We start from the raw sequence: 21,624 nt of genomic DNA, 5'->3' as shown, positions 1-21,624 counted from the left end.
AAACCTCTTTTAAGTCTTGGTTATCTCAGTTGTAAACTATGGATAATACTTAGTTCACATGGTCATTAGAAGGATTAAATCTAGCACAGTATCTGACCCAAGCAATAAAATAAGTTTGCAAGACTTCTCTTTCCTGGGCCATGCTCTTCCAATTAACCACCTTTCCTTATTTTTTTGTTTTCCTCTTCTCCATTATCAACATCACCTCATTTAACAAATAATCTCAACTCCAAACTTCCCCTAAAATTTATGTAATCTTACTTTTTGCTGTCTCCACTTCATCACTTCCCATTCTGTCTAATTTCTCTCAAGACTTTCTTCTCAAGACTTTTCTGTCTTTTATTGTCTCTTCTCACTCTCCCTTAAAAACACTTCTGATTCTCACTATTCATTTTCTATTACTATTTAACATCATCCTTGGGCAATTTTTCACTGGCTTCAACTACAGGCATACTTTGCAGATATTGTGGTTCAGTTTCAGATTACTGAAACATCGTCTATGCTTGTTTTTCAGTCCCCTCACCCCCCAACCTCTCTTCTTGGAATGCCCCTCCTCTTCCCACTGCCCTCATCTCTGGCTGACTCCTAAATACCATCTCTTTTTTGAAGGCCTCCTTCACACACAACTCCCACTCTGCAGTTCACCAGAGGTAAAATTACTTTCTTCTTAAGCCTTGAAGACTTCATAACCAGAGCACTCAGCACATTTCAGAGGGATCTAGTTCCCTTGCTGGATAGTGAAAGCAGTTATCAGGTTTTACTTATCTTTATATCTCCAGGGCTAAGGAAAAGTCAAGTGCCTAACAGGCACTCAAATGTCACTGAACTGAATTTCTTGAAGAAAAAGTTACTAATGGTATCTGACCTGAAAAACTAAGAAATCCATATATATAATTTAGCAACTAAAATTCTGAGATGCTTTTACATATTTATTAAAGGGACAAACCCAGAACTGACCCTGATTTGCAATCTCAAAATATCAATGTAATTCACAACAGAACAGTGAAAGAAATTTGGTGATTTTATGCCAAAGTTAATCATTAACATTCTGACGTGGTAAAAGTTATAACTTTGAAAAAGTAGAATCAAAAAGTCAAAGTTCACTAAATTGCATCTAAAGTTTGGTAATCCAACTACTGGATACTAAAACATTAACAAATACTGCGTATTTGTGAAAGTAATCTCTAACCAAGTGAAGAGACAAACAAAATGTGTCTAATCATAAGCATAGTATCATTATATACTACCAAAAGACAATTAAATTCTGCATTCCAAGTCAAAATGGCCTTTATTGAAACTATAATACCTGTTTCACAGATAACATTTAGAAATAAAATGATAAAACTGATGTTCAAATTTAATTTCCAATTATTCAAATTTAGAAATGCTTATTCTTCGCACTCTAAATATAGAAAGAAAATGCCTTCCAAAGTAATTTTAAAATTTCACATACTAGGTAATTTCTACTGTTCCACTCTACATTTACAAGCAACATGGATGATCTATTAAATGTGGATTTCTGAAGTACAAAGAAAGTCACTCAGGATTCTTGAACTAAAAGCAATCCTAAAAAGCTGATCAAATACTTATTTTAAATCAGAAAAAGTAAAATTCTAGGAAGCAGAAAAATAATATAAATCCATATTTATGAACATTTATATTATAAATCTATAAAGTATCGACATTCACTTCCATACTATAAGCAGAGACCAAATGACAATCTGGCATTTAAGACTGTATCATTTCTTTTCCTTATTCTTCAAATGTGACAAACTATATTGATTTTCTCATGTTGACATTCTTGCAATCTCACAATAAATCCAGTTTGACTGTGAGGCTTTGTTGTTTTTAGTTCACTGAATTGTGTTTAATTTGCTACTTTTTGAAAATTCTCAGCCAGTATCTCTCAGTATTTCCTCTCCCCCATTATTTCTTCTTTTGGAACTGTTAGCTGCATCTTGGATTTGTTCATCTTATCATTCACGTTTCTTAACCTTCCTATTCTGTATCTCTATCTTTGGGTTCGGTCTTTAGGACCTCAGTCATAGCAGGAAGATTTTAACCTTTTGTGCCATGGACTTCTTTGGCAGTTCTAGTGAAGTCAATAGCTCCCTTTCTCAGAATATTAAGGATTTTAAACAAAATACGTAAGATTACAAAAGAAATCAATTATATTGAAATAATTATCAAAATATTTTAAATTTTGGTGCTTGCTTTGGCAGCACATATATTAAAATATTTTTAATTTTGTTAGAGTAGTAATGTTCCTGTATTAACATATTAAAATACAAGCTCTAGCAATGGCTTAATAACTATAATAACTTCAAACTAGTGATGGCAGTAAGTGCTATTTCAAGGTATTTGAAACAACAAAACAGGAAATGTACTGTATGGGAAAAAAATATGACTCTATTGGTGTTATGCATTGAACTGAATCTCTCCAAAAAGACGTTAGGTCCTAAACCCCAGTACCACAGAAGTGACCTTATTTGGAAAGACAGTCACCACAGATGTAATTAGTTAAGAGAAGGTCATAGTGGAGTTGAGTGGGCTCCTAATCCATTATGACTAATGTCCTTATGAGAAGATGGCCATGAGACACATGTAGTACTTTGTTAGAGCAGCTCTGCGAAACTATCACAGTTGCTGTCACAAGTACCTCTAACCCTGCCATGGTTGCTGGTATTTTCTTCAATTATGAATGCAGACACATTTCAGCTACAGATTAGTAAAAGCACTCTGAGTTCTAAGCCCTTATGTCTAAATCAATTACCACCTCAGTCTGAGATCCCGTAGTCATTAGCTATGTTTTAGCAAAAATAATGAACTATGTTTAAACAAAAATATACCAACAATTTTTTTTCCCTTCCCATTACAAACCATTCTGATGCCACAAAAACAGCACTTTGTGGGTATGTTAAGACTTTGGTTCTAGACTCTAAAACGAGATGCAGCTATCACACAAAACTTGAAATAAACAGCAAATTAAACTTAAAAGAATGAAACAATTCATTATCTGAGTTAATTTCTTACACTGAATAAATGTGAGATTACCCTCTACTGTTAGATTAACATTTGTGTGAATAACCAAATGAAAAGACTGACGTTTGACACTTCTAGGCAAGTAAGTACAGCATGAGGGCTGGTATCTTAATACATTCCTCTTAAGACCTACCCCAACAGCCTTTTGTTCACTTATTCATCTAAAGACCATATTTATTAAAAAAAAACAAATAAAAGTTTTCCATCTGTGATGAATATTATCAAAGACACATGGATATTAAATTAAGCTCAAAATGAGGAAGCCTTTAGAGATTAGGAATGCGCCAACTGTTTCCAAATGTATCTTGGTTCTTCAAAATTCATGTTTCTACTTCATCATTCTATGAGATCTACTGGAAGTTTTCCATTTGCTTAAACATATCAAAATCAACAATCTAATAAAACTAACCAATTAACAAATACATATGTTACTATGTATTAGACTACATAGTCTACTATATAGACTATATAAGACTGTAAGTCTAATGACTTACAGTGTGTCTATCACTGTATACTTTAGGATAATTTACAATAAGAAGAGACCATAATGATGATTAGTTCAAGTTCCTTGATTTACAAGTTAACAAACTGAGGGCCCCAAAGGCTGTCACTTGCCCAGAATCAGAGAATAAATTAGGCACAGTTAGGACAGAAACTCAACTCCCAAGTCCAAGTCCAATGTTCTTTACATTATAGTCCTGTCTGACTCTTTGTGATCCCATGGATAGCAGCCCACCAGGTTCCTCCGTTCATGGAATTCTCCAGGCAAGAATACTGGAGTGGGTTGCCAAGCCTTTCTCCAGAGGATCTTTCCAACCCAGGGATGGAACCTGGGTCTCCCACATTGCAGGTAGATTCTTTACCATCTGAGCCACCTGAGAAGCCCAGCATAAAAGTTGGTGAGAGTTACATAAATTACTAGTAAGTGCCTTTTATAAGATCATTTTAATTCTCCTTATATTTAAAAACAGTGCAGTCGCCCCACAACCAACTAAAAAGTTTTCTGTTTTCTAAAAAATCAGTTTTATTTTATTATCCAGACATTTTAAAAATAGGAAAACGATCTCATTTCCACCTTCAAAATGGGGAAAAAATTTTTTCAAAGAGAACTGGACAGACATTTCAAGGCATAAGCACTCTCACACATCGAGTCTTTTCTTCTAGAGAGCAATTTAGCAGGAAGAGTAAAACAACTTAAAAGTTTGCATATTTTATTCAATCTCTAGACTATTTCAAGGAGAAAAAGTTATAGATTTGGATGAAGACACAACTTAGCATCAAAGGCAGCACTGTTCAGAAATTACAGAAAAATGGTAGACCAATTAAAATATGGTATACACCGAATATAATGTAGGTGTTAAAAATTATGTTTAGGAAATATTTAATGATACCAGAAAGGTATCATTAAGGTATGACAGTACCCTACTACTCAACTCTACTTTGTTGAAACTACATGCATATACATAAATTATATAATACATATGTAAAGCATTTATCACAGATTTTTACTCTTGGCACATAGTAAAAACCAGATAAATGAATATGATTCATTATCAACATCACAGAAAAGGGAGAGTCTGACTACGTATCAAATGTTTAAATACTGTTACGTGAATGGTACAAATGCAAATACATTATTTATTTACGTGAATGGTACAAATGCAAATACATTATTTATTCACTTTAAAGACCAGTTTGTGCATCATTTGAAATAAACTATCGCTCTTGCATGGAGGGTTTTGGGGTTTTTTTGTTTTTAATAACACTTTTAACGCAGTTACAATTCCCACTGAAAGCTGGAGAAGAAAAGCAGACTTTCACCAACCCTCCTCAAGTCTGGCATTGTGTAAGACGAAGTGTTACAGACTTACAGAACTACTTACTTAGTTTAAATATATTACTTACTTGATTAAATATATACCCACAATCAACCTCTGAGAACTATTTCTCTCTCTACACATAACTCTAATTTCAAATAAGCATGTACTAGAGGGTTTCAAAATGAGGCCTCTAAAGGCCTTACTTGATTTTATCACAATGGCTATCTAGAAAAGGTTAATGGTTTTCTAAGACACTGGTAATTTGCACTCTTTTTAAAAGTCAAAATCAAGTGAAAAACATACAAGTGTTAAGAACAGTCTCTAATTACCTATTGATTATGGATTTAAAAAAAGAGAAAAAAGAAAAATATACATAAGGCGCCAATAAAAACCATATATCGGGGTAATTTTAAACTATGCTAAGGCTTTAAGGGCATTTACCATACCATTTGTTTCTTCCCAATACATGTAATTATAAATAATAAATTCCCATTTGAAAACATTATATATTAAAGAGCAGATACATAAATTATCAAGATAAAGTCTACATTCCAAAGAAGTTCACTGTTTCTGGTTTACCTATTGCACAAACAATGCAGGCTCTAATAAAACTGATTACCAGATGAACACATCACTCTCTAAAACAAAAAAATAAAAGTAAAACCCACAAAAGTTTGTCCCCATGAAGAGTTAACATCTCGTGGCAAAAACTGTATCTAAAACATTATTCTCGACCTATCAAAATTAACATAACAAACCCCCTAGCAGGAAAAAATTTAATAACAAACCAGGATAAATTAGTGAAAACAATTCTTAAGTCTGAGATAATTTCCAAATTGTCCCATACAAAGTACATTAATTTTTTTAAAGGCAATTTTACCATTAATAAATATTGTCATTAGGTGCTTCGAATATCAAAATCTTTGCGATTAAACCACTGGGAATATGTATTCATTTTTAGTGTAAAAGCAGTTATCATTCACTGGTAATCACTACAGCAAAAAACTTGTACTCTCAATTTGTCCATGGGAAGTATTACAAGAGTCCACTTAAAAACTATTTTACATGTGTGTCAATTCACATTTCCGTATTAGCGTTTCTATTAGCTGCATCCATAAAAGGAGGTATTCAATATTTTACTTTAAATATGGTAATTAGTCTTCTCCCATCCCCAAAATAGAACCTGAATTTCGATCCAGGCTACTTTCTTAGAAGAAGGTATCAGCAAAAAGTACCGTCCTTCTGTTCACGGGTTTTACCAGTTTTTCTCCTAACTAAGCGTTATCTGAGATACTTCTTGATCTCTCTCAAAGTAGGTCTAATCTGCGGAAGGCAGTGAGACAGTGTACTGCACTGTGAATGGCCAGCCAGGTATTTTATGAATGGAGCCGATCACGTGATCCCAGCACCTCCCCGAACTGATATTTCCCACATAACTGTGTCAACATTCTGAGAACAGGGGTAGTTGTTTGTGTGGGCGTATATTTTTGAATTTAACCTATAACTTCGGTTTCTCCTTACTTTCTGAACTCAAAACTTTACATGAAGACTGGCAGTTGAGCTTCGAATTTCTTCCTGGAAAATCCTTTTAAGATGTCCAAGGTGATGGATGTTTAATTATTTTTTTATGAATGAAAAGTGTGCTATGCAAATGAGGGCGATTCACAAAAAGAGAGAGAACATGGCGGCCACTTCTGCTTCTAGACTGCACTGACACTGCAGCAATCCACCTTCTCCCACACCCCGCTCGTCAGAAGTGTGTGTTGGGGGGGGGGGGGGCCTGGGGACTCTGCTCAGCATTTCTCAAGCTATTTTATGTTAAACAAGCCTAGGCTTTGGACTTTAAAGCTCTCAGAAAGGTCTGACTCGAGGAATGCTCTTTACTTAAAGGAATGCGTCCTAGGACTAGTCCTAACTCACTTAACTCTTTCCAACCCTCTGAAGATAAACAAAACTTGAATTTAATAACAAGAAAACGGACACTAATATTCGCATGGAATTAAATTCCGTCTCAATAGAAAACTGTTGCAGCCTCATTATTCCTCCAGGCAGCTGTTACGTTACAGCAAAATATTTAAAAGGCAAAGTATTTTGCTTGGAAAACATAAGGACAGCCCAAATAAACAAAAACTTAAGCCGAGATGCTCTACAAGTTAATGAATGAAGTCATCAACATGTTCAGCAATGTAAACACTGTTAAATCGACGTGAACGGTGTGTTTCAATGTAGCTGAAAGATAAAATTTAGCTTTCAAAATTTTCCTATGGTCCTCATAAAGATAAGTCCAGCGTTCGCAAAGGCAAAACAGAATCGCCCACACTCCAGGTGTCCCCAAAGCTACATAAATTACAAAAATGCTTCCCTAGCTCCATTTTTTACAAAAATTTTACAGGTCATAAGTTTAAAAAGGGTGAGGGGCGGGGGGAGGCTTAATCGGTATTTAAGAAACACTGACTCATCGAATTAAGATTCAAGTGCAGTTTGATGCAGGAGGTGCTCCCACACATTAGTTTCCAAGTGAAACAGCTATAAAGGAGGCAAAATGGATATTTAAGGTATGTTGATTGATGTGCTAAAGTGAAAAAGGACAGGCCAGAGGTCTTCCAGGCACTGGGTGGGATAATTGCTACCCCTCCTCCATCCATCCGTATTATTCCACCTCATGGACAAACAATTGCCATCCCAACCCAAATTCAATACCTTCTCCCAGAAGAAAGCAACTAAATGCTGGGGGTGGGGGTCCGGGGTTCCTGCCATTAAATAAAATAGCTAAAGAAATCAAATGTTTTCTCCAGAACAAGATGCACTCAAACTCTCCACGGTTGCAAGCACCCAAGTCCCCGAGGCGGTCTGGGGAGGTGTCGAGGAAAAATGGGGGGGGGCGGTGTTAGTAATCAAGATCAGTGAGGTGCTTACTCGTTGTCAGAAGTCGCCGTCTCCTCGCTCATCTTTCCCTCACCGCGATCCGATCTGGAGATGGAGGAGCAACAGCAGGCAGAGGAGCAGCAGCAGCACTGAGGGGCAGGAGGCAGCGGCGGCCGGGGGGGCGCGGGGGCAGCGGCTCAGGGGCCTCACCATGGTGGATGCCTCACCCGGAATGGTGCCCCCCCAGCCGGGAACCCCGGCCACCCCCGCAGGGGGGTGGCGGCGACAACCTCCACCGTGGCGACCCCAGCCTCTTCCCCCGCCTCAGCGTCCAGCCAAAGGATCCGAGGAGGCCGGGGAGGGTGGGAGCCAAGGGAAAAAAGAAGGGGGGCTGCGAAGGTGGACTGGAGACCGGTTTCTCGGGCCACGGGTGGAGCGCGGCGGGGTCCGGCCAGGAGGGAGCAGGCAGGCGGGCTGAGAACCCAGGAGCAGAGGCGGCGCTTCCCTCAGGGATGCGGCGAGGAGGAAGCAGGGATCCGCTTGGTGGGGGCCGGCGGGGGGGTGCCGAGCCCAGGCTCCGGGCGGTGGCGACGCGGTCCTGCCGGAGCCCACCCCACCATCTCCCGCCTCGCCGCCGGCTGCCCGCTCAGCCCCGGGCAGCGACCGGGCCGGTCCTTCCGGACGAGCAGAAGCGGGCGAGGGGCCTCACGGCGGCGGATTCCTCCAGACACGCTCCGGCCGGGACGACTCCAGAAGAGGGAGGAGGGGGCGGCGGGGCGCGTGTGAGGCAGGGGCGGGCGAACGTATCGTCCTCACCCGGGTCGGAGGAGAGCGGCACGCTCGAGGGGCAGGGTGCCGAGAAGAGGCGGGAGAGCGAGGAGACCGGCCGCGGATCCCCCACCAGACGGTGCCCACCAGCAGCTCCGCGGGCCAGCTCCTCACGCTCGCCAGAGGGGAGCCGCGAGGGGGGCGGCGGAAGCGCTCACGCCGCCCGCTCCTTCCGCCGCCGCCGCTGCCCGAACCGGGGGCGCCCGCGGGAGAAGGAGGCGAAGTAGTCCCTGGCGATTTCTGCAGGCCGCCGGCTTCCCGGAGGGCCAGAGCGGGTACGGGGCGGGGTTGCCGCGCGGGGTGCCCGGACTGAGAGGGCGTGTAGGTAGGAGGACTAAAAGCTGCGACCTCCGGACGAATCACTGCAACTCGAAGTCGTGTGCAGCATAGCAAGTTTCAGGAAAGTAGTTCCCTCCTCCCTTCATTTCCCAAATCGTTGTCGAGCCACCGAGCGGGGAGAGGAGGAGGGAGGCGGAGGGATACGCAGGCACCGTGCTCGCGTGCGTGCGCGCGCTCCAAACTCTTGGCACGCCGCGAAAGGGGGCGGGGGTGGGAGCTGCACGGGGAGCCGCTCCGGAGGTTGCATTGTTGCGGCGCTGTGCTCCCCGTTACTTGCTTTGGACTATCCTGGTTGTTTGAACAGAAAAGCTAGAGTGACAGTGTGCTCCTGGAGGAAACTGGAGGCCGCTCTGTTCTGCTATGTGTTTGTGTGTGTGTGTTTTTTCCTTGCAAAGAATGGAACTGGCATGAGTTCATCTTTAGTTGGTGGGGGTTGGAGAGAGGGACTGTACAAAGAGAGCTCCGCCTGCTGTCCCTCTGCCTGCACTGCTGCAGTCTCCTAGCTGCATGCCCAGAGAGTGTGTGTATGAGAGAGAGAAAGAGAGAGACAGCTAGAAGAGAAAGAGTTTTAATATCGTGGATTCTTACTGCGCAAGGGGTATGCTGCGCGGAGCATTCATCTCTGATAGCTAGACTGGTTGTTAATGGAGAACGACTCCCATTGAAGCCCTGGGTAGGCGTGTTACAAGAATCTGGCGCAGCCAGAAGCACAGGAAATAACTCCCGCTGCGAGTGAGGTTGCATAACTATAGCGCAGAAGATGCCTCTGTGGCACGCACGAACTGCTCTAAACGGAGGCGGAACGATTATTCAATAGGCAGCTGTCACGTTTGCATTGTTAAAGGACAGTGTGTGCATTCAGCTCAAAACGTTTTTGCACAGAAACCTGCTGGTGTTGCGGGCTGGAGTCGAGGTCTGCGGAGGACTCAGACAGTTCCTGTCTCTGCAAATTCTATTAGCCCTTCTCTACCTAGAAAGCCAGCCTATTCATGATCTGGCCGAGGGGACTGAGTCCCAAGTTTCTGACGCATCTCCCTAGGTATCAGTCTAGCTCTGTATGCAGTGCTTGTCCGTCATTCTCAGGTTTGTGCGACCTGAGAATGAAGGTCGTTGCTCCTGCCACCTTGAAGGGTAGGACAGTTCCTGAAGAAGAAGAAAGTGGGAGAACTCCTCAACAAACCGGCACTCCTCTTGCTATCTCCAGAAAGTGTCACGGTCGCTGTTCTCAGGAGCCCCACACTAGCCTACTAACAGTGTTTTGGACGTTGTTGTTTTAGTGACAAAGTCGTGTCCGACTCTGCGACCCCATGGGCTGTAATCCCCCAGAGTTCTCTGTCTATGGGATTTCCCAGGCGAGAATACTGGAGTGGGTTGCCATTTCCTTCTCCAGAGGAACTGCCTGACTCAGGGATGGAATCCCAATCTCCTGTCGTGCTCTTTACTGCTGAGCCACCAGGGAAGCCTGTTTGGACATAGCAGGTGTTTAATAAACGTTTGGGGAATAAAGGAGTTTAGTCAGTCTGCCCAGAAAACTACCCGATTGATATCTAAGGTTTCTTTATGTAACTCGGGCTTCCAGCCTCAAAGCAGAATTGTCCTTTCTCAGAGTGAGGAAGGGGCTGAGTTGGTTACAGGAAGAGACAAAGGGATCCTCCGTAGTCAGAGGTTACCTCTGTTACCTCTGAACCTGCGTTTTTGGTCTTGTTTCTGCAAGGAACTTGTAACTGGGGGTATTGTACTACCCCGCTCTCCTTCCAGTGCTCACCACTTTGGCAGCTCCGATTTGAATCAAGTCCCGTCAGTTCTAATTTGTGTTCTAGACAGTTTGTGTTCCAGGCAAGTTACTTAAACTCTGTGCCTGTGTCAGTGGGGCTGCTGCTGCTGCTGCTAAGTCGCTTCATTCGTGTCCGACTCTGTGTGACCCCATAGACGGCAGCCCACCAGGCTCCGTCGTCCCCGGGATTCTCCAGGCAAGAATACTGGAGTGGGTTGCCATTTCCTTCTCCAGTGCATGAAAGGGAAAAGTGAAAGTGAAGTCACTCAGTCGTGTCCGACTCTTAGCGACCCCATGGACTGTAGCCTACCAGGCTCCGCCATCCATGGGATTTTCCAGGCAAGAGTACTGGAGTGGGGTGCCATTGCCTTCTCCGGTCAATGGGGCTAATAGTACCTAACTCCTAGAGTAGCTGTACCGTTTAATGAGGTGATAACATACAGAAAGCACTTAGAGCAGACTTAGAACTCTGTAAGTCTCACTCTTACCATGATTTTGTAAAACAGAGATAATAATAAACTCCATGACAAGGTAGTAGCAGCTGCTCTGAAAGTTCAGTGTAAAGTCTTCAGTAGCCTGTTGATTCCTTTAACAGATAACCATCAGTTTTCTTCCATGTACCACCCTTGCTAGACACATGGCCTGGTCGCTAATAAGCCATCAATAAATCATAGCTCTGGGGGGTGTTAGGGGTGAGCACAAGAAAAGCTGAATCACTTACAAAGGCCTCCTTTTCTTTTGAAGAAGATTTGTATCTGTTTGAGGTTCAAGTGCGTCGGGCAATGTATCATTTACAGGTTTTGAGAAAAGGTATGTAAACCTTCTTGGCTGTCATGTGCAAGGCCCTGTGCTGGCCACTGATACACATGTTCTGTACCTAAGGGGCAAGATATGATCAACAGCTTGAATGAATGATTTCCAAATTGTTCTCAATCCCATAACCAAGACACAGTCACCAATCTGGTCACTGCTTTTAGAGTTTCCCAGGTCATTCTCAGGACAGTTTGGTGCCCTTCTTTAAAGGGTACATTTGTGGCTCTCTCTTCTCAACCAGTTGTTGAAGATCTTACCAACTTTAAAAGAAAAATTGTCTTCATATAGCCAGAGCTCTGAGTCTTCTACCCTGAAAACATCAAACATGGTCCTATAATGAGGTTCAGAGCCCAGAGGTCTTCTAGTCTGACTATCTATCAGCAACTGCCCTGGTCTATCCCAGTGTTAGGACCTTAAGAGGTACTAGACATATAACAACAAAATGCATTGTGTGAGACCTTATTTGGATCCTGATTTAAACAAATATTTTCAAATTTGAGATTGAGGAAGTGAAGACTGAGGATTATAAAGACTTGTTGTGGTTGTGCTTTTTACATCCTTATCTTTCAGAAATATGTACAGATGAAATGACGTGATATCTGCGAATGGCTTCAGGATAAGCCAGTGGGGTCAGGAGTGGAGAGAAGTATTCAGGGGTTTAAATGAAACAAGATTGGTTACTCTGTACTATTTTATATATTTGAAAGTTTCCATAATAAGTTTTTTAAGTACACTGCAAGCACTGCTTTAATGAAGATTCCTAGGCCCCACTTCAGAGATTATGATCAGCAGATTGGCAATGGGACAGAGAAATCTACTTTTTCAGAAGCATGCCAGGTGCCTGGTCCTTCTTAGCTCTTCACTGTCTTCTGCCTCTTTCCTTGCAACTACTTCTGTCACCCCATCTCTGAACACATCGCTTACTGAGAGTTCATTCCAGCAGAACACAAAAAAGGGTAGTCCAAGATATATCACAGGCTGAAGCATATATTGATCAAGGCTGGAGGGCTGGTTCAACAGGGTAGGTGGATCCAATAAGACTTGACAAGCCACATGAGAAGATAAATATAGACCACAATTTCACCTAAGTCCCAACTCCATTCAGATGGTATAGCGTCCAGAGAACACTAGTCAAGAAGGATTCTATGGCCAAGTCAAGGGTCAGCAGGGCAGGGGACACATATTTGCTCGGCTGTGTTTTCTCAGGTGGATCTTGGGAAAGAGGCCAGTCACAATAGCTGGTGCTCACAGGTGGTTCTCAGTACTATTGTCCTCAGGTTTAGGAATTAGCCACAGCCATTTACCCTGTTGTGTGTGTGTGTGCTAAGTCCCTCAGTTGTGTGACTCTTTGTGACCAGAGATGATTAATTATCGAAAGCATCCATGAACCAACAGCACAACTGCCAACTAATTGCCAGTATGCTGCTGCTGCTGCTGCTAAGTCGTGTCAGTCGTGTCCGACTCTGTGTGACCCCATAGACGGCAGCCCACCAGGCTCCTCCGTCCCTGGGATTCTCCAGGCAAGAACACTGGAGTGGGTTGCCATGTCCTCCTCCAGTGCATGAAAGTGAAAAGTGAAAGTGAATTCGCTCAGTCGTGTCCGACTAATTGCCAGTATAGAGCATCATCAAAGTACAAGTGGGTTCTGGGTTCCATGCAGGTGTCAGACCAGGGTTCACAAGCACAGGAAAAGTGTCCTGTTCTTATGGAGGCACTGATAGATGGCAGGTAGCACTCCAAGGCTTCCTCCCGCTTTCCAGACCACTTGATCCATAGTGATTATCTATCTCATGTACTCAGAATTTGTTTTCACAAATTCTTTTTTTTTCTTCACTGTTTTATACTTGTATTGATAACCACCTCCCCTTTCCTAATCAACTTTTTGGACTTCATGTTTATTTTAAAGGCTTGAAGGCAGAGGCTGCATTTCATGTTTTTTGGCATTGTCTTTAGCAGTGATTTTCAGTAATGGAGGCTTTTCAAATATCGTGCAAGGGCCTTATGCATGTATAAAAATGAAGCTGTATTGACTGACACTGCGATGGAAATCAGGAGTCCCTTCTGGCTTCTTATTGTGACTTCAACACTACTGCACTTCAGCATTTCACACACACTGTCCCTTGCACTAATAAGCTCTCACCAGGTATTTGTATTCTTGGAAAGCCAAAAGGAGACAGCCATGCCAACATTTGAAGCTCTAACAGTACATGAAATATATGTAAACATTTCCATTTCTAAAATTACTCTTAACATTACTTCTTAGCAGATGTTACTAAAATTTTGTATTTTAAAACTGTAGTTAATATGTACCTAGATCAAAGGGAACTGTTTCTTCATGCTGTACTTTGTTTAATGAATAATTTTTTTTTAAGTGTAACCAGTCTCTTGGCTAATGAATTTGGCCTCTCAGTGGAATTACTAAATGGTAACCATGTTTCTAAATAGTTTCCTTGCCTCTGGCATGAGTCTGTTTCTCCATCACTAGGGTTTCCATGTTCTTCCAAACTAATACAAAGTATAAAGAATAAGTATGCTATTTTATTTTTCTCCCAAAGGACTGCAATTGTTGGTCTGGTAGTATCCAGTAAGTGTGAAATCAGTTTACATGTAATGCTATAACTGCCTTTTACAGGAAGTTTCCATGAGATTACAAGCAGTACAAGGGAAATGAGCAGTCTGTGATTTCCTTTCTTTTCAGTATAATCTTAGCAGGGAGGATGCTTACCAGGCCCCACGCTACTAAATAAAGCACTCCTCCCTTAAACCATCATTCTCCCAAATGGCTTTGGAATGCTCATTCCTTGAAGGTTATATCCCATTACAACAAAAATGAAGGATTGAAATATCCATTACATAACATTTCTAAGGCCATGTGCATGCAACACAAGTTCAATACAACAAAAGAATCTGGGAAGTTCCTTGAATTCTGTTTTAAATATGGCATATCACTTCCCTTTTAGTGAGTAATAAATAATTAGCCATTGCATAGAACTTTACAAGGCCCTTCAGGAAGTTACTTTCCTAACACTAGGTATTTTATCAACTCCAATTTACAGAGAGAATTAGTACTGAAGATCAGAGAGGTTAGGTGACTTGCCAAAGGCCATACATTATTGAGAATGTAGCTAGAGGTGAAACTCAAATTTTCTCCTTTGAAACCTGTATGTGTGTGTGTGTCTTTGTGTCTGTGTATTATGTTATTATAAAACATAATATTGTATCAATGTTATATTATTATCAAAGACAGGATCCTTCACGGGATATTCTTTCTATTTCAAGTTAGTATTACTATAGATGATGACTTGGTAGAAGAACTCTGCTTTTGATAAAAGGAGGATTGAATTCCCTGGCTGTTCTCAGCTGCGTTCTGTGGGCGTCAAGCACATGTATTCCTTTACACTATCAGTTCTCCGAATGTGATCTGAACACTTCTGGGGTCTCTTTTGCAGATTGGTAGCTAATTCTAGAGCCTTGATAGGAAGACTACTTCCATCTGAAGGCAAAAACATCTGATTGCCTTTTGGTGATGCCAGCAGCTTTAATGATCATGGAAGCTACTAGCTACATTGAGTCAGAGATGCCATCCAACAATCTCATCGCCTGTCATCCCCTTCTCACTCAAAGGACATGAGTTTGGGCAAACTCTGGGAGATAGTGAAGGACAAGGAAGCCTGGCATGCTGCAGTCCATGGAATTGCAAAGAATCAGATATGACTGAGTGACTGAACAACAGCATCTAGCCACCTGTGGCTGTTTCAATCTCAATTAATGAAATTCAGTAAGATTAAAAATTTACTTCTCAGTTATACTAGCTTTATTTCAAGTGCTCAATAGCCACAGATAGTTAGTGGCTACCGTATTGGACAGTTCAGATATAGAACATTTCTTTCATCACAGGAAGTTCTTTGGGGGCACTTGAACATGCAGATGTGTAGCTGTAAACAACACAGTTATCTTCTTAATAAAGTAGACATTTAACAATAATTATGTTCTCAAATGTTATCTTTGGTTTGAACTGGGGCACTGTATTCCCTCTTTTGATCTTAAATATGTTTTCATTGCCCTCAACTAAGGGTTAAAGGGAGGATAATTTCATAATTAAAGTCTGTGATAAACCCACTGAAGCTCTCTATATTGGGAAGCACTAATTCATTGATCTGTTTCTTTTATAAAAACACTTTAAATACTCTAGTTTAATACCAAATAAATCCTTGCCACTCAAAGCAGCATAGCTCCACCTGGGAACTCATTAGAAATGTGGACTCTTGGGCTCCACCCCAGCCCTGCTGAATTCTAATCTGCATTTTAACAAGATTCCCCAGTATTCACCTGCAACTGAAGCTTAAGTCCTGCTATAGATTTCTTGCTAAAAATGGTTCTTCCTAACCTTGAATAGATCTGTTGTTCTTCAGACTTTGTATAAAAGTCAAATATTCCCCCCATTATTTCCAACCCTTTTACATGGTCCCCCAAAGAGGATTTTTGTTCTTGATTCCTTTTAGCCTCTTTCTTCTGGTCTAAGATTTAGACCACTCAGCACCTTATCTCTGCTTCTCTCTGGATAAAGCCTACCATGAACTCTGAGCTCCTTGTGGCGCTGGGACTCTGTGATAGAGGACTATGCCCTTGAGAGCTGCTCTTTTCCTTCTCCATCCTTGTTTCCCTCTTCTCTCAAATCTTCCTATTTTCCTAAAAACATTCTTTTTTTTCAACTCTCTGCTTCTAAGCTGAAGTTTCCCTTCTCTTCCCACTCTGCATCATTGCACTTTAATTGGAATTTGTCACACTTTACTAGGCATGTGTGAACCCTGGTAGTTTTACACAACCCACTCAGGGGGTCTTAAAACTTTGTAATTTGTCCTAACTTCTCCTTACTCTACTATAATGTAAGAACAAACTTAAGACCCTATGTTTACATATAACATTGGCCCTTCCAGCCCCCCACCTGTGTTGGCAGTGTGCCTCTGTATGTGTGTGTGTGTACATATATAATATATAGTTTAATAGTTATGATTCATAGACTGTAGAAGGTTAGGTGATAGTGGCAGAAGGAAAGCTATAGATGAAATATCAGTATTAGAGGGAAAAGATACTATTTTTATTGTCTGCTTTGTATAATATCTTCTGTTATCTAAATACTTCCTTTTGGTTTTCCATGTCTTCCTAGATATATTTGTGAGGATTTTGGAGAGTAATAAAAAGGTCATTGCAATGGTCTACATAAGAAAAATTAAGGTACTAGTCAGGGGCTAGAGAGAAAAGAATGGATACAAATATTGGGGTTTTCCCATAACAGCATTCAAAAACCCTAACAAACATTTTAGCCCAACCCGATACCTGTAAGTAACCGAATATTCAGAACTACTTTAGGTTCTGGCAGTGAATCTTTTTTTTCTTTTTTTCATAAACTTGCATTCTAACTAGGGAGACATGGAAAATCAAAAGGAAGCATCTAGAAAATACAAAATGTTATATGATAAAATGTCATGGCAGGTAATAAAAATAATTGCTGTTGTTTACCTCTCATGACACTAGCCTTATTAGCGTCCACAAATTTGTCCATTTTGGAATCCTATGATAATACCTTTAGTATCTTTGATAAAATCTACAGTATACACCATATTGAAAAATGCTGTGTTTAGAAGTCATTAGATGCTGAAAACTTCGGTTCCAGTGGTATTCGCCCAAACCTTACATCACTAGATAGAGATGCTTTCATTCTCCATAGATTTAAAATCCTAAAAAGACACTGACTTTTGTTCATACTAGAGAATGCCATCCTCAGCTCTAATGCTCTTTATCAGGAAGCCCTACAACACTTCACACCCTTATTATCTTCTGGGTTTCAGCCAATCTTTGTTTATTTCAAGTTTCCTTCTTTTGTTGGATCATCCCAGTCTTCCTTCTGGGTGCCCTGCAAAGCTGTGCCAAGTACTTTGAACAGTCTCTTTACTAACTTATTGTCCTGGTTTATTTTAAGTATATCCCCTGATATTTTTCATAGAGCTTTTTCGAATTGATTTGGTAAAATAAAATTGTTTTCTACAATCCTACATTATTTGATCTAGTCTACATCAAAGAAATACAGTTATTCTTGATAGTCCCATGACATTATTGTTAACTCTGTATATCTGTTTAATATCTATATTTAGTTATCCATCATTTCCAAGTTTTTATGAAACCTCAATATTCATATGTATCAAATTACTTTTGTATAATAACTTATAATGTGAGCTGTCTGATAGGTGTTTATCAAATATTTTACATGGTGTTAGTAATTTATTACTCCAAAAGGACAACTTTTAATTTATATTTTAAATTTTTATCTCTGGAGCTCCTAGCCATTCAAATGTATAAATGACATTAGAGGTTGTGTCAAGCTTTCATTCAAATTCACAAATTCTATTTATGTGTAATTCCAGGTTCTTTTATACCTTTCATATATCTACATGTCAAATTTCCTTGGCAATCACTTGAAATGTAAGTCATTTAATTCTAACAATACTCATTTCTTGATTTTTTTATTCTTTTTCATCACCTTTACTTCTGATGTTGATCTTCTCTTATAAAACCGAAAGTAAGGGATTGAGAGAGACACTTTAGAAAACCTGTCATCAAAATTCATTACAGAGTGGTGTTAAGTCCACTTCTCAAAAAAAAATCCATCTTTGATAAGCACACAAAAGATATCTATATTAGAAGTATTAATTAATTGATCAATTAATTTATATGCCAGGCAAAGTGCTAGAGATGAAATTAAAGCAGTCCTTGACTTCAAAGAATTCATGTCTGGTGAAGATGTAAGTTGGTAAATCACCATGGTAAGTGCTGTAAGAGTTATGAACAAAGTGCTACAGGAACAACTGGTTTTGCTTTACTTAAAATAGAGGATTCACAGTAGGTGAGTATTTAGGGGGAAAAAGTCAGTTTTCTCCTTTTGTGTAGGGAAAACCAATTCTTCCCTTCTATGTTTCTCTTCTAAGTGTCTCTGTTACTTTTACAGAGAACACTTCACTTTTGATGTAGTGGTTTTCCCCCACACAAATGATACAAGCTTCATGTCCTACAATTTAACTCAGTTCTGCCACCATCTGCCTGAAGGTAGCATCAGATTTCACAGGTGAAGGCCTCAGCCCCAGAAGACTTCCCCCTCAACTTCATATGCCAGTTGCAAGCCCAGGTAATAGCCTATAGATGGGAGGCTCCAAAGGGCCCCTCATCAGATTTAATTTGCTAGAGTGGCTCTCCGAATTAAGGAAATATTTACTCATACCAGTTTATCATGGGCTTCCCTGGTGTCTCAGATGGTAAAGAATCCGTCTGCAATGCAGGAGATGCAAGAGATGCGGGAATGATCCCTGGGTCACAAGATCCCCTGGAGAAGGAAATGGTTACCCACTCCATTATTCTTGCCTGGAGAATTCCATGGACAGAGGAGCCTGGCAGGCTACAGCCCATGGGATTGCAAAGAGTCGCACATGACTGAGCTACTAAGCACAACAGATTATTATAAAAAGATATGATAAAGGATACAGAAGAATATCTAGATTGAAGGGATATGTAGGGCAAGGTATAGGGAAAGGGGTGGAGATTCCATGTGTTCACCAACCCAGAAACTCTCTGAACTCCCCACTATTGGGATTTTATGGAGACTTTTTCACATAGGCATGATCAATATTTAAGTCAGTTTCTACCTTCCTCCCCTCTCCAGAAGAGAGAGGATGGGGCCAAAAATTCCAAGCTTCTAATCATGACTTGTCCCTGATTCAGGAGCTATCCAGGAACCTACCCAGTGTCACCTTATTAGAATAAAAGATGCTCCCAGAGCTTTTATCACATAGGAATTTACAAGGGTTTTAGGAGGTCTGTGTCAGGGACAGGAGCCAAAGACAAATGCTAGGACAAGAGATCATCCTAGCGTTCTTATCATTTAGGAAATTATGAGGGTTTTAGAGCTCTGTGCCAGGAACCAAGGGCAGAGACCAATATATATCTAATCCATGTAGATCTGTCTATCTATCTGTCTATCCATCTATCATGTTTTTTCCCTATTTATGTCACATTGACTTACTATAAAACATTATTTTGAAACATAAGCAAGAACAATGAAATGAAAAACCTTTCTTGAAAATGTCTTTACACGTGTTCAAGGAGAGTGTGAAAAGAAAAAAAATGCTAATTTTTTGTTTGTAAAATTTCTACCTTCAAAGAGACAATTGGAGCTAAGAGAGACTTGATACATGTTTGGTTCTTTTCTTACATTTTTATTTGACAACAAGGTCAATGCTGAGGATGAAGCCCCCAGAGGATAAAGCTCTTACAGTCACTCCCCAGATTTCAGCCTATTTAAATATTTTGCCCATTTCACTGATACCTACCTTCACTTTCCCTGGAGCATGTTTGTTTGATACCACCCCGTGACCTAATGGGTATTTATGTAGCTGGCTTGTTTGTTTTCAATGATGTTTTCTGGGAGTTATTTATTGTTTAGGCCCTTTTGGTTTATTTCAGCAGTCTACTAATTAGTACCTAAATACTCCGAGAAAATAATCTTTTATATAATGTACTTTGTTTTGATTCCCAACTCAAGAACTGTCTGTGTCTGCTTTTTGTGTACTAAATGCCCAAGGCCGCCTCTCATAGTTTTCACTGAGCCTTCCATTTTTCTCATCTTTTCTGAATGCATGCAATAACTCTATACTGACATTTTTTGTTGTATTTATTTTATTCCAAAAAAATGTTCTTAGATTCCTACTGTATATCATGTTAAGACAATGGGGGCTTTACTTTCTAAGATTTCTTTTATCTTCTAAAAATGTCTAGTATTGTACCCTCAACAGTGTTGACAGAAGCTACTCACTGCCTCTTCAGAATTTGAAGGGAGCTCACGTGAAGCTGGGTGATCATGCAGCATGTGCAATTCAGAGCTGTGAATTTAAAAGGTACAAAACAATATCAAAATGAAGAAATCCCAAGACTTAACCAACTACCTCAAGTTAAATATATCAGAGTTGAAAGTTTATATAGACTTTTCCATATATCATCACAGTAATCCTCAAGTGCAAAGACAAAATACTAAACTACCTTTTTTGGTTCAGTTTTAAATTAATTAAAACTAGTGCTTTTGTAAAAACTTAGAACTCTAAGTAGTACAAAAGTAAAAGTGAGGACTCGAATCCCATTTACCTAAAGCTGACCACTATTAACAGTTTAGAATATATAATTTCAGATCCTTTTCTATGTATTTATTGACATACTCATATAATAAAGCAGGTTTTACATATTATTCTACTTCCTTAATATGTAAAACCTGCTTTATTATATGAGTATGTCAATAAATACATAGAAAAGGATCTGAAATTATATGAGTATACTATAATTTGGGCTTCTCTGGTGGCTCAGTTGATAAAAAATATGCCTGCAATGCAGAAGACCTGGGTTTGACCCCTGGGTCAGGAGGATCCTGACAGAGAAGGGAATGGCTACCCGCTCCAGTATTTTTACCTGTGAAATCCCATGTACAGAGGAGCCTGGCAGGGTACAGTCCGTGGGTCTTGAAGAATCTTAAAGAGTTGGAGGTCTTGAAGAGTTGGACACGACTGAGTGACTAACACTTTCACACTATAATTTATCTGTTTCTCTCTATAAATGGATATCAGTCGTAAATTGTTTGCAGATTTTGATTTTTCTCTTAGAAGCAATCCTTTAATAAACACCCTTATACAATTATCTTTGAGCTTAAAAGTGAAGATTTCTGTTGGATTTATATTAGTGAAATTACAAGGTCAAAGAGAATAAATATTTTAAATAATGAAAGATAATGCCAAATTGTCCTCCAAAAACTGTTACATTTTAAAATTTTTTTAACTTTTTATTTTATATTGTGGTATAGCCAATTAACAATGTTATGATAGTTTCAGGTGGACAGCAAAGGGACTCAGCCATACATGTATGCATTCTCCCCCAAACTCCTCTCCCTTCTAGGCTGCCACATAACATTGAGCAGTTTCCCTGTGCTATACAGTAGGATCTTATTGGTTATCCATTTTAAATATAGCAGTGGGTACATGTTGGTCCCAAGCTCCCTAACACAGTTCCATGTTTTTGATCAATTATTTTCTCACCAATAGTGTATGACAGTAC

At 40.2% G+C, this 21,624-nt stretch overlaps 1 protein-coding gene and 1 long non-coding RNA gene across 2 annotated transcripts in view; both read right to left on the bottom strand.

The window, feature by feature from the left end:
- SPRED1 (sprouty related EVH1 domain containing 1) overlaps positions 1–9,065 on the bottom strand; it is a 116,626-nt gene extending 107,561 nt beyond the window's left edge. Inside the window, exon 1 of the mRNA XM_081507145.1 lies at positions 7,779–9,065. Coding sequence (XP_081363271.1) covers positions 7,779–7,810 — 32 coding nt within the window. The 5' untranslated portion in view covers positions 7,811–9,065. The remainder of the gene's footprint in view (positions 1–7,778) is intronic.
- Positions 9,066–17,359: 8,294 nt separating this feature from the next.
- LOC145512762 (uncharacterized) overlaps positions 17,360–21,624 on the bottom strand; it is a 185,908-nt gene continuing 181,643 nt past the window's right edge. Inside the window, exon 3 of the long non-coding RNA XR_014058775.1 lies at positions 17,360–20,408. This is a non-coding gene — a long non-coding RNA (uncharacterized LOC145512762). The remainder of the gene's footprint in view (positions 20,409–21,624) is intronic.

Source organism: Giraffa tippelskirchi, chromosome 7 (assembly GCF_054371585.1).
Source record: "Giraffa tippelskirchi isolate mGirTip1 chromosome 7, T2T-mGirTip1v1.2.pri, whole genome shotgun sequence".
NCBI lineage: Eukaryota > Metazoa > Chordata > Mammalia > Artiodactyla > Giraffidae > Giraffa > Giraffa tippelskirchi.
Note: the sequence above shows the minus strand (reverse complement) of the source record. Positions and strands in the feature narration are given on the sequence as shown.